The 13,712-nt window shown below is 37.7% G+C and overlaps 1 protein-coding gene across 7 annotated transcripts in view; it reads right to left on the reverse strand.

The window, feature by feature from the left end:
- The window catches only part of BLNK (B cell linker), a 100,341-nt gene that overhangs the window by 57,190 nt on the left and 29,439 nt on the right, over nt 1-13,712 (reverse strand). For 3 of the 7 annotated variants that reach the window (XM_037399145.1, XM_037399144.1, XM_037399143.1), the window contains exon 3: nt 12,255-12,301. In XM_037399145.1, coding sequence (XP_037255042.1) covers nt 12,255-12,301 — 47 coding nt within the window. The other 4 variants (XM_037399150.1, XM_037399147.1, XM_037399148.1 and 1 more) reach the window with 3 other exon arrangements.

The raw sequence follows: 13,712 nt of genomic DNA on the forward strand, positions 1-13,712 counted from the left end.
CTGACAGTCCTCACCCAAAAGTATAGTGGATTTGAAATATTACCTTCCAAAAACGTTCAGTAATCAAGATGAGGGACTTTCTAAAGAAGAAATTATCTTATTAAATAAAAATATAGCAAACTATTATTTGAAATAATAGCAAGATAACATTTTATGACCAAAGATAAAGAATTTCATGGAATACTCTCTTCTGTGGGGAAAAATTGCTCAGATTTGTAACTATAGCCATTAATCTTTTCTGTTGTCTAAGACTGAAAATTTTGTGAATTGTTGCAAAAAATATTACACAGTTACACAGTTGGTAACTTTAATTGCATTAAGACTACAAAACTGTAGCAGATTAATAGAGTGCCACGTTATATCATAGTGGGTTATTATTTTTATATAACCTATTGTGAAGCATTTATTGCTGTAGTTCAGCATTTAGAAGAGTTACTTCCTAAGTTTGTGGTCATAAGGGCCTGTGCATCTTTCTACTCTCAGAGTGTATTGGGAGAAAAAAAATCTACATTTAGTATCAAACACTTTTTCAGAATAACTGTTTCTACCTTTTTTGTCATCCCTTCAGATTTAAAATATGGAGCGAACTCGGAGAGAAGTGAAAGAAGAAAAAAACTGATAGATGTCTGCATGTAAATAAACGCATATATGTAAATTTAAATGTTCATTGTATTGCAGTAGCACATAGGAGCCTTATTCATAAACAATTATCCTTTTTTTCATTCTGTGTTGTTCTAATAGACAAGAAGGTAGCTACTGCATTGAAGAAATTACAATCTAAAATATTTTGGGATGAAAGAAATTTTCTGACTGGTAGTTTAGAAATCGTATACATAGATGATGGTCTGACAAGATTTTTAATTTCTGGACACTAGTGGATTTTACCAACATCTTCAGCATGGACTTGCGTACTTGAACCTTCTCCATGTTGTATTGATCTGCCTGGGATTATGTTACACATTGGAAATTGTCCTGTTTGTTATTGCCACAATACTGTTGAGTCAGGAATATGTTTATAAACAGACTGATGAGTGAAGACTAGATTGCTGTGTGCCATTTGTAATTTGAAACTGTTGACAAGGTATATATTATTTGTATAGCTTTTGCTGTAAAATGTTCATATTAGTTAGCAAATAGGAAGACAACAGTGATACAATAGAGTCTTCCAGGGAGAAATTACTGGGTTTTAAGGTATCTTTTCCTTAAGTGTTGTGATTTCTTTTAAGCTTAAGCCTTCCGCAACCTTGGATAACTTTTATCATTCTGTTCACAGGAGAATTTCCCCCTTTATGAAAAAGATTCCTCAAAGTATCATGAGCTTCTCAAGAAATTGTAGATTTCTGTTATTATTATTATTCCTGGTAGACCTGATACCACCAACACTTTCCTGAATCAAAGTTCACGGTGTAAATTTATTTGTTCAGCATGGTCCATTGGGGTGTTATACCATGTCAGTGAGTGATGTTCGTTTGCTTGCATACGGAAGCACCCATTTGCTCATTCTTACCTGCCTTAGACACCTGATGCAGGCTAATGTCACAAATGTCTATGAATTGAACCTTTGATCTGACCCAGGATTGCTTTATTTTAAGTAAGCCAATACTCAAGAATATTAGAATAGAAAGAAATGCCATAATAAGCAAAATTTTGAGCTTTGTATAGAATAAATTCTAAGCCTGGCTAGCTATCTGCTGGAGCTATGCCATGGGCTGTGTTTCAGAATGTTCTTGGTGTGTTCATTGAGAAAAAACGACACTTCAAATCTGTACAGAAAGTGGGGCTTTCCCAGAAACCGGTGTTCCATCCTGTGGACTCTGCAAGGTAGGTACATGATAGGTATAGATATATGCTGATACGTTGGTTTTGACTTAGGCTGGTTCTGGACCATTTACATCTTTAATCCTGAAGAATTTATTCCCATTATTCATTGTGATTAACAGGGGGTCTGAAATTATATTCACCTTGATGACGGTAGAGAAGTGTTGCCGGAAAGACATCATCAGTAAGGGCTCTGGTCTGTGATCTGAAACCAGCTACATTTGTTATTTTTCAGTGTTTTCTTAGAGCCCAGCCCCCTCTTTTAAAAGCTAAACCCCAATGAAGTACCAATGTGATGAAGGTATATTATACATATTTACTACTGCTTCTGTTTAAAAGCTGAAATTGTTGGAATTTTGGTTTTATCTCTAAATTTTTAATAAAGCTCTGGCGAGGGATTAGCTAGCAGGGAATACCTGTAGATGTGGATCATACTTTCTGTTTCTTTAAAAAGACAACATAATGACAGGAAATATTTGACTTTGGAATTTTTTTCAGAGTATATGTAAATCTATCTATTTGTGGGTTATATGCGGACAAAAAACATCCAGTAATGAATAATTTCTTAAACATTATTTGTACCAGTAATATAAAAGGAATGGTATTTCATGCTGACATTTCAAGCAATACGAACAATATTTTACTTCTCTGATCTTGAACTGTTATTCATTAAAGCAACAGCATGGATATATGCCTTATATTCCTGTGTATTCCTTTAGAATATTATTGCTAGAGCCAGAGGAATGAGATAAGGAATATCTTATCTGATATTCCTGATAAAGGGAATTAATTATATCAGCCAGGTCAGAGATTTAGAAAAGGATCTGATCATTTTTATGAAATGAATACTAAGGCAAATTAACTGAAATGGTAAGATATGTAACAATTGGACTTGACGATCTTAAAGATCTTTTCCAACCTAAACAATTCTATGATTCTATGATATTTTTAGATTATTTTCAGTATTCTGAGAACTTCATAAAATAATAAAAGCATGAAACTGGGCAGTGAGGAACTAAATAAGAGAAATGACAAAGCTGTGGTAGCAGGTGTGTGGGGAAACTGAAGTGCCAGAATTGTGAAGAAGAAACTGAGACTTAATGCTCTGTCAAGGATAACATTGGAGAGTACCTAAACTGTGCAATGGCAGTCGGTGGAGGAGAATGGAAAACAGGAACGCTAGTAAGAACTGTAAAATAAAAAAATCTGGTTTTTTTCCCCTCAGAACTCTTGACTATTAGGAACAGAAGGAGACTGTCAGACTGGAAAATCAGGCATGGCTTGTGGAAGAATAAAATAAAATATGTTTTAAAACAGATCAGGCAATACTGTTCTGTTATAATTTTTAGCAGCAGTTTCAGCCCTGACGAAGACAGCCTTGGGCAGGGAGACTGAACTGCCTCCCTACTCTGGAGGATGTCCTTTTATCCCTCTGTCCTCCAGAAGGTTGATAAAATAATCTGCAAGAGGTGGTCTGAGTAGTTGTAAACTGTAGCATCCTGCAGGGAAGCTGCATATACTGCTGTCAGTGTGGCAAGGGATTGGCCATAGTCTGGCCTGAAAACACGTCACCTCTTCAAATATTTGGAGCATATCTGAATTTGAATTCCAAGAATTGCAACAAACGTCAAGACTGCAAAGTCAAAGTGTGTTTACATTGTGCAGTGGAGCACAGTGCCAGAGCTGGCAACAACTGAGCAGTTTCTGGAACAAGAGGTAGCAGGGCTGCACCTTGAGGCAAGGCATTTCAGGTCATGTGCAGCATCCAGTAATGCAGCTTTACTGCTTCTGGCAGCTGAGCAGCTCCTGTGCTTGGTGCTAGCTCCTCAGTCCCTATGCTGCACCCACTGCTATGTACAGATGTTCGGAAGCACTGGAAATTAGAGAAAGCTAGTATGGAAGTTGCCTGTGACTTTTAATTTCCTAAATATATGTACTATGATACCATCTGTATTTAGGTGGTTACAGATGATCTATCCAGAGAGGCTCTCTGATGCTCTGAATCATGTGTTGACAAGTGCTAATACCATGCGTCATGTAGATATGTTGCAAGTACCATCATGCCAGCATCCGTGGTGTTACTAAGGTAGTTCTACATTACTTACATTGCTGTTGCTCTTGGAAAGGCAGTTTATGAGGAATATGCTAGTAAAGAGGCATTTATTTGCATGCTGAATGCAATTTCTGTGTTTGTTTGGGGCAAATCTTTGAAATATATATCTTTGGCAAGTTTATTAATTCTATGGGTTGCCACCTGCAGCCTTGCAGGCTGTTGGGTTTCAGGTCTTGATTTTTGTTGCACAAAGGCTGTGGCATTCCTACCAACTGCACTTCACCTTTTGCCATGCCAGCTGCTCTGAACAGCCTCTCCTGAAGCTGTTTCAAGTGACTGGTTGCTACAGCACCAACTGTCTGCCTTGCAGCTGCAACAGGCCCTCCTGCCACAGCCCCTCAGCTTCTCCTTGCAGCTCGTTTTGTAACTTCTGTACCTTGCTTGTCTAGCTGACCCCGTTTTTAAGCACTGCAGTTTTCATGGCTTAGTATCTTATCTCGACTGTTTACCTGCTCTCATTTCTGTATTCAAGAAAGTCTGAATGAAAGGGTTTAATACTTTCCTTAGTTTTCTTGGCAATACTGCATAGACCACCTGCCATCACAGCACAAACGGCTGAGCTAATGAATGAAGCTTATACAAAAGAAAAAGAGGCTATGCTTTCACTCATTTTCACAGAGGCTAGTCTAAAGCGAGAAGAATGAAATGTCTCTCCTGCAGAGAGCATAAATACGTGTTGATAACACGCTCTAAATTAAATATTGTATTTCTTTTAAAAACTGAGAGGACTCCAGTTTGGAGACTTGGAGCAAAATGAGCCAAGACATCTGCTCTGTTTTCTGCCCAGTGTGTACCTGAGCTGGGGCACATGTGGAATTCTGCTAAAATGAGATTATAAATTAATAGTCCTTCACACTTCATTGCTTGACTGAGCCAGAAGTTATTTTCTTCTGAGTTTTCAGTCCCAGGTGCAGCACTTTCTGACTACCAAATATAAATTTCTAAAAGGGAAGAAAGACCAGTGAATTGAAACTTCAGCCACCTCTTCTCTGTGGTCTGAGTACAGCCATGTAATAGAGAAAAGGAAAGCACATCAACTAACAGGGTGGAGGAAAAAGATCCTGTCCAGACATATGAAGACAGTGAAAAATGGTTTGTGATTTGGGCAACAGCTTTCATTGCCGGTTCTGCTTCTGGCTTTGTGTACCAACATAAGCAGGTCGTTTTGGTCTAAGTCTTAAAAAGGTGACTTGTTTCTTTGATTTTTGATATCCAACTTGAGCTGCTGCGCAGCTGATATTCTATTGCTATCTAGGCTGGTCTAGAGTACTAACAAAGATAAATGTTTCTACTTTCACTAAAACTTAGTGAGATTAAGCTGCTTGTTACAGACCTGGCTTCCCCTACAGCTGGGCCAGTGTATGCTTCTTTCTCAGAGGCTGATCCACTTCTGCTCTTCAAAGAGGCTTAATAGATATCTGCTATTATTTAATACTAGTCTGTCACACTTGTTATCAGAAAGTGTCTGTGATTTACCTTGTTTTACATCCCTAAAAATGAGCGTAATGTTTCCAATATTAAAGAAACATTTCTGTAATTACACTGTTAAACACCCCTGCCCCAAATGGCATTCCATAGACAGCTGAGTCGAAGACATTGTTTAGTGAGAAAGGCCACTGAAATAGGGGCTTTCTAGACATACCTAAAATATAATTCATTTAAAATTTTAAGGGATGCTGCAAGACAGGTAAGGCTGTTGCCTAAATATTGCATCTCTGAATTTTTCTTAATTGTGAACTACAAGCAGATGGTGGGCTGATGGGAGGCGAGTCACTCGTGATCTAAAAGCCATACTGCATAGGACTGAACCTAAGGTCATATACATTGCTCTTCAGCTGAACATATTGTTAGCTTGAATGGCTTCTATATTGGATTTGGTTTTCATCCCACCTAGAACACTATTAATGTAATTCCACCTTGCATCTCCATGTCCAGTTTACAAAGACAATTTGAAAATGTCTTCTATGTGGTTGCAGTCGTAGGAGAATGTGATGTACAGAAATAGTTTCTCCCTTGTGCAATTTTCCTTATGCATCATTTTCAATATAAAACAAAGCAAAAAACCCACATTCACTATTTACCTATGGAAAACTATCAAATGTTATTTGACTTAAATAGGGGACAGCATATTTTGCCAAGATAGACTATCACAAATATTTGGCAATTCTCAAAAATATGGCAAAGCTTGGTTAGAAGATTGGATTTGATTTCCTTAGTACTAAGAAAAATGCCCAGTTAAAGATTCATAGTACTGGAGTGTGTCTGTCTGTTTGCGTGACTAGGCAGTTCTTTTGACATGGGGCTGAGATGGGGAAGGTGCTGTGATTAAACTGTGGTCTCAGGTTCAAATCCATGCCGTCTATGGTGGTGCGACAAGGCTTTTAATACTGTGATCTTTCCAGTCTTTTATTGTTAAGCTTTGGTAAAACACCTCAAAAATTATTTCAGAATACCAGTTTTACCTGGCTTTAGATTCAAGACAGCATGGTGAACAGTCTAGTTATAAGAGCAGAACTGAAATTCCTAGAACTTGGAACATAATATGCTCCTGAGCTATGAGGGGCTCTTTCCTCCTTCTCAAGTAACTGCTGTCTTTGCAAAAGTCTTGGTTGCTCTTGGCAGGATGGAAGAGAAACTGCTGTAACACAAGTGTCTGTTGCCCCCTTTCTGCTGCAGGAGTGTAATATTCTCTGATGCTGTAAAAGGAGGCAAGATGGTGTTGCTTTGCTGAGCAAATATTTCCTAGATCCTCCTAGGATCCAGGAGAATATCCAGGATTAATTCTAATCAGCAGGCAATGGCTGCCTCTGTAAATATTTGACGCCTGAGTAGACTTTTGTCATAGCCTTTCTATGTTAAACATGAGTAAATAATATATAAAAGTGTGATTTAAAGTCAAATCTAGATACTTTTTTTTTTCCTGAGGATATATACCTACCAAGGAAGTGTCCTGTAGTATGCTTCTGTGATGCTAGAGTGGTTATGTACTGGAAACCTCTTTTGGTCTCTTTTAGGTGTCATTTTTATTGGAAGGTCACTGTATGAAGAGGTAGCTTCTGAATTTGCAGCCCTGGCCTTTTCCTGTTTTGGGAATAAGTGGAGCTTTTTAAAGCGGCATTAAGCTACATCAAAAACTAAGGATAGCAAGGATCTAAATCTACATATTTGGACATAAAACATGCAAACTGAGTCAGTGCTGGTATTTAAAGGATATATGGTAGTTAAAAATCCATTACGGTATATCACAAGTAGAGGGGAAAACCTTTCCTGCTTACTAAGTACTGGGATAGAAGTCAGCTACCACATTTGCTTTTTCAGCTTGGAGCTTTCTCTGGAGCGGGGAAAGTCTAAGTACAGATTGTCACAAGATTTCTGTTTTGCTGCATCTTGCTTAAAGAGACAGCAAAAGCTTTGTCTTTATTATTTCTTAAGGAAACAGTCTATTTCTCATAAAATCTCATTGATTTTATTAGTATTTTTGCTAGGATTTGTCTTTGGTTAGGCAAAGTAATCCACTGAAATAAAAATATAGGTGCAAGAAATCTAAGTGGTTCAAAGTGAAACTGAAAGTATCATGTTGTACACCCTACATTTATTACCTAAGAATAAATTTAATGATAATGCCTATGTAATCTCCTCCCTCCAAACAGGATTAGAAAATTCTCTATGTGTGAAATTTGAATGCCATTGTAGTCTCTTAGAAGTTTACTGATTTATTTTTTGACCTCTCTTTTATTCTTAAGCTATTGTCTTAATGTTTATGCCTTCAGTTTTCCTGTCTTTTTAATGAGAAGTAAAAATGCAACAGAAAAAAATGGATTATGCATGTAAGTACTTGAGACAATGATTCTTGCTAGAGGCACGGACAATGAGTTAGATGCACTGAAGTGTCTGACTAAATTGTTGAGAGAAGATGGGTGCAAGTCTCTGTCAGGAGTAGACAAGAATTGATTTTGCCAGCGAGGTCTGTTTGCCCTTCGAACCATTGCCCTCTTTTGTTGCCTGCGAGCCTGGGCTGGCCCCTGAGAGCACAGAGTCTGGCTGGCAGCTGCAGTGGTGGCAGTATTGGCCACCGCTTGGCCAGTAATCTCCGCAATATTCACATCTCCGATGCATGTAATTGCCCTGGCCCTGTGACATCGCAGCTGGTGAAGGGGACTTTGGGAAGCAAGTTACAGCTTTCACCTGCAGAGCAGCTGTATGTTTTTCCTTACTATTTTGAGTAAAGAACTCAGAATTCCTGATGCTTTTCCATTATAGCACCCCTGTGAGACAGGGAAATACTAGTATTTCCACACTGCAGGTGGGAAAGAAAGCAAGGAATGCTAAAATAATTTAGCTGAGTTTACTTCAGCAAAGCAAGGTTTCAAATCCACATTTATGAAATCCAGGTTTAGTGATTATTGGAAACCATCACTCCAAAAGCTTTTTGCCTTACAAGCTCTCCTGACCCAGCTGCAAATGGGCTAAGAGGAGATCCAGGCCTTTGCATGTGGTGTACGGAGAACTTGTCCATGGATATAAATGGTGATGGCTGTGAAAAAACTGAAAAGTGAATTTTTCACATTAGGTTATTTACCTTCCTTAATGAAGAAATAAAAGAAAAAATGCAAGTGGAAGGGGGAGGATGAAAAAGGAGTTTATGTATAATGTTTCTTGTTCTTACAGTTTGAGTTACGCAAGCGCATTGTAAGTGGAACATCTCAGCATTACAAGATACCTTCCTGGTATGTAACATCTCTTACAACTGCGATTTATATAGCTCAGGAAAATACATCTTTTCTTGGAGGTGAGGATGAAAAATTTCAGTCTGGAATTATTAAAAATTATGAGCAAATAAAATAAAGATGTTAGAAAGTAATCTATAAATCAATCTTAAGAAGGCTTATTTGATTTATGAATAGCATTTTTTCTGCATATAGTATAAATTCCTGGCAAAATAAACTAGTAACATTTTCACAGCAGTGAAAATTGGTAGATATTTATTTCAAGAAAAGGAGATCAAATGCTGCCCACACCATAATTAAACAACACTTGTAATTATGTGTTCCTTATCACAGCTCACTTATTATCCAGGATCTCCCATAACTGCGTGTTGCTATATACAAAATGGTAAACTCAAGATTTGACACCTCATACATGACTTGCAGGTGAAGATTTCTCATTTGCATAGTAATCCGGCACAGCCAGAACAGGCTTCTGAATTTGCACATGTGATAGAAAGCACTAATTTTGTGATGAAAGATTCCAGTCCTGATTTTGGAAAACAGTCCCCAAAGCTCATGTGTTGAGAGAAAAATTTATACTGAGCTTGATTTGGGATGAATTCCTAATCACATTAGCTATAAAGAAGGCCTTTTAATTTCACGGTCCCTGGGAAAGTGAAATGAGTAAGCTGAAAGCACTGTGAAACAACTTCTGCGTGAACATCTGATACTGGAAGTCTTCAACTATCTACACTGAGGTGACGGAGCTGTAATTACATTTCTTTCTCAATGTGCTTCCGAATTACGAATTTTTATAACTGAGTTACAGCTTATATGCCGGTTTTGCTGAATACAGTTATAAATACCTATCTTATTTGCACTGCTTATTAAAATGTTAAGTAAAGATAGCAAGACTGCATGCTTAGAAAGCACTTAAGTTCCAGTATTCTGAAACATCTGTGGTATGAGGTTGCTTTTGATATCTGCGCTTTCTTAAAGAGTGCTCCCAAATGTAGTGTGATGGTTGATATAGTGTTCTTCCTGGCATAAATCTTAAAATGGAATAAACCAGCCCATGACTGTAGTCAGTGGGATGTTTGAAACTTCTCCGATGGGAAACATCTGGGACGTGCTGTTGTACTGCCATTCTTGAGAGCGAACTTGTTCAGTGTTTTGGGTGACCCCAGGCTTTCAGAGTGGGAAGGTATCAGCTGAGTCTGCTGTGTGGAGTGAAAAATACAATGGTGCTTCTGCAGGAGGAACGGCTTTAGGCAAACCTCAAGATTTCAACATGATGTCAGGACTGTTGAAAACATGTAAACCTGTGAAAGCAATTTGTTGCACAACCCTGGCAGCCAGCTCCAGAGAGGGCTTGGGCTAGTGCCTCAGTGCTCTACTGTCCTGTGTTTGAAAGTAGCACCTCTTCTGTTACTGTTTTGGGAAGCGAGGAAGGAAACCAACCATTCATTTTTGCATTTCAGGAATAGGATAGGACACTAGCAGAGTTTGCACCTTGAAAATTTCACTACTATATTCAGTAGTTGCTTGGAAGCAATCTGGGTAGACCTGTGGCTTTGAGTGTTGATGGGAACTAGTTTACATCAGGCTGTCATTAGGCTGTCAAAACTAATACTAATCGAATTAACTAGGAGACTTCATGGAAAGTGTAGTGCAAAAAGGTTTATTTCAGAGTATTGATATGATAAAGTCTTCCCAGATACAACAATTTTGTCTTTTTTGCTCCTGTAATCTTTTCCACCTTAGGGAAAGAACAGGTATAGTATTGATTAGAGGGAAAAGAGCCTTCCATTGAGTTAGTAGAGGTATTTGGTGCAGAAATCAGGGAAGCATACCCATGCATGACTGCAGATTGCTCCTGGTACACCTGCGATATGATTTCCTAGCAGAATGTAGAATGACTGTACGTTTTAGTTCACAGCGCATTTATAGCCTTCTAGACTCAAAAATCTTTCTTATGCAGAAGAAGAACGCGAAGTGTTACACTAGTGAGAGCTAGAATGGGAAAGACAAAGAGCTTTGGACAGTGGCATGTCGGGGGACCTAGCTTCTGTCTAATGAAGCCCCATGATGAAACTTTCATGACAGGCAGAGACCTGAAGCAGTGGCCATTGCCAGGAGAAACAAAGAATTTTGGTCTCACCTTGTCTGGTAATTACTATTTTTCTGTTTATCTGTCCTTAGTGTTTTGGGCCGTTGGGGATTACCTGCTGTATGAACAGGCTTGAACAGGCCTGTTCATGTGACTTTGGTGGATCACTGTAGACTTTTTCCAGTTAAAACATGCAAACTATTTGAGTGCTAGAAACTCAGGCAATTTTTGCAATAACAAGTAGTAAGATGGAAGAGCAAAAGATTTTAGAGTGAAAGTTGGTGCTAGGGATGTGACATCCACACTGTGCATTTCAGGATTTTTTATTACTTTGGACTTGATCTACTTTGCTTTTTTGTTTTATATTTGACAACAGAATTTATACTATAAAACTCCTTTGTTAGTCCAATATACAATTTGAGAATCCAAAGCTCAAATACCCACATCAGTAGAAGTACAACTCTTGGTCTCAGTTCAGTAGATTCTTGATTGCCACAATATTGTAGTAGATCAGATCTATGTATATCACAGAAACAGAGGTCACACCCTTGGTTAACTTTATGTTCATGCTGTCTACATTTTCTCTCAAAATGATGTCCCATTAGACTTAATTGCTTTGCAAGAAAGTCCTTTGATATTTTCTTTACTTACCCAGTTAATTATTAAAACAAACCCAGAAGAATAGTAACTGATGATCTTATCAAATTCCTATCAATAGGAATAGGATTTTAATGGGTAAAAATGTCTCCAAGTTCCTTCAGTTTTTTACCAATACAGTGGGATTCAGAAAAAAATTCTGGTTTCTTAAATAGATATGATGTTTTCCCAGCTAGAGGAAAAAATAAAAAGCTACCTGGAATAATAACCATGAGGTGAAGTAGAACAACTTATTCCATATTAAACTGAACTCTTCTTGGTTTCATTGGCTTACAGAGAAAACTCCTCAATATTGTTTCTGTACAGTAATAGAAGAGAAAAAATATATTTAAATATTAAGGATATCCTTCTAAATTTACTTGATTTGTCACAGATTACACAAAGGCATTTCCTAACTGTTATGCCTGTATTCACTTATTCTGTATTCTATTTAAATTACTTTTAACATAGCACTTTGTTAATCTGATCACTTATGTTGATCCCTAGGCAGTAGGTGAACAAATTCTGAAAATTTGGCCTCATACTTTATACAAGCAAAGGCCTTTTGTATTCTAGAAGAAGTTGAATTTTCACTTTTCCTAATATTAAGGTTGCTCCTGTCTCTTCTGAGGAAGAATATCACCCAGCAGCTGGTGCAGAAGAGACTTTCTTGTCAGCTGATCTGAACCACAGTTCTTGTAAATGTTCCAGGGTCCTAGCCCTGAGGAAGTTCCACCCCCATCAATTAATGCCCCTCACGTAAACAGAAGGTTTCATTATCATTTTTCCTTACTTATTAACAGAGAAACTGTCAGACTATAACAGAGTATTAGTCATTTAATGGGGAAGCAGAAAATAATGAGAAACTTACAGTTGGTGCATTATTTTGAATCGACTCAGCTCATAATCTGATACATTCTGAAAAGAGAAAAATCAGGGTTTGTATTTTAAATACAGATCAGTTTAATCAAGACCAATTCATTAAGTGAATTGTATGACATTTTTAGTAGTGAACTAAGCAAAGACCTGAAAAATAAGTTCTAGTTTTGTAGCTACATGGTTGTCTCATCTTGGTTAATGCTTAACTTTTTATTACTGGCCTGTTGTAACATTTCTGGAAAGCTGGTAGCACACACATTACATTGCTAATCTGGAATTTAACCAGGCATGTGGCAGATTAAATTATGCTGGTTAACAAATAATTCAGAAAAGTGATAAGCAAGCCATTTTATATCATCTCTTTCCAGCTACACCACGGAATTTCTTTGAGTTTTTTTATTGAAATCAGCTGATTAGTATAACAATGGCTGAGTGGAAGATTACTTTATCAATGAGTGGGAGATGATTAACTCCTGGTTTGATCTGTTCTTGTGCTAGACTTCCACATGACTCCTGAACCCATGAAAGAGGGAAGAAGAGGAAACAGAATTTTCAGTGTGACACCTTAGCACATACACTGCCCGCTCTAGTGCTGCAGAAACTAATTTAAGTACTGGAAACAGTTTAGCCAAATAATTTCAATAGTTTGTGTAGCTGCATATACCTTTCACCTCAATGTGCCAAAGTCCATGCACTGCACTAGAAGCAGCAGAAGTACTTCAATGTTCGAGCTAGTGCGCAGCTTGCAGCTGAACTTCTTAAATCAGAGTTTTAAACTACTCTAAATTAAACCTTTTTTTTTTAAAAAAAAAAATCTATGGATTTCCCTTTAGTGCAAAATTTCCAGTAAAATCTCTGGATTGTTCCCAGACCAAGTGTGTGATTGCATCATTTAAGTCCAGAAACCTGCTAAAATTAAAATGCCCTTTTTTTTCAGCATGGATTTCAACAGGGGATAGGTCAGGCTGAAAACATGTATGTTTAATAGATGCAATTCTAACCTTCCTTCTACTTTTATGTTAGGAAGAGGATATTAATTTGCTTGTTTCCTGAGACTTCCTAGGCACACCTGTAATGGATGTGAAATCTCTGAAACTGTTACTTTCATACATCCATTTCATACATCCATACTTCAGTGATACCGAGTTCATTGTAGTATGATTGATGTTTGTTCAGCTCTCTCTGTTTTTCTGAATAACCCCCCAGTCATCAGTGCCGTTCCAAACTGTTTTGTGTTTTCTCTCACCATCTTATCAGCACAATAGTTGAGCTTGTATCAGGCATACAAAATGAGACACCAATAATAAGTGTATGAGACAAGGAGATCAAGCAGAGAACATGTGAGCTCTCAGAGAAAACATTTTTTCCTCAGTCTGTATTGAAATTCAAGTGAATCTCTGCATTTCTTTGATATATTTGTTGTGAAAATATGCCATATCAGGCACTGGAG

This window comes from Falco rusticolus, chromosome 9, assembly GCF_015220075.1.
Source record: "Falco rusticolus isolate bFalRus1 chromosome 9, bFalRus1.pri, whole genome shotgun sequence".
NCBI lineage: Eukaryota > Metazoa > Chordata > Aves > Falconiformes > Falconidae > Falco > Falco rusticolus.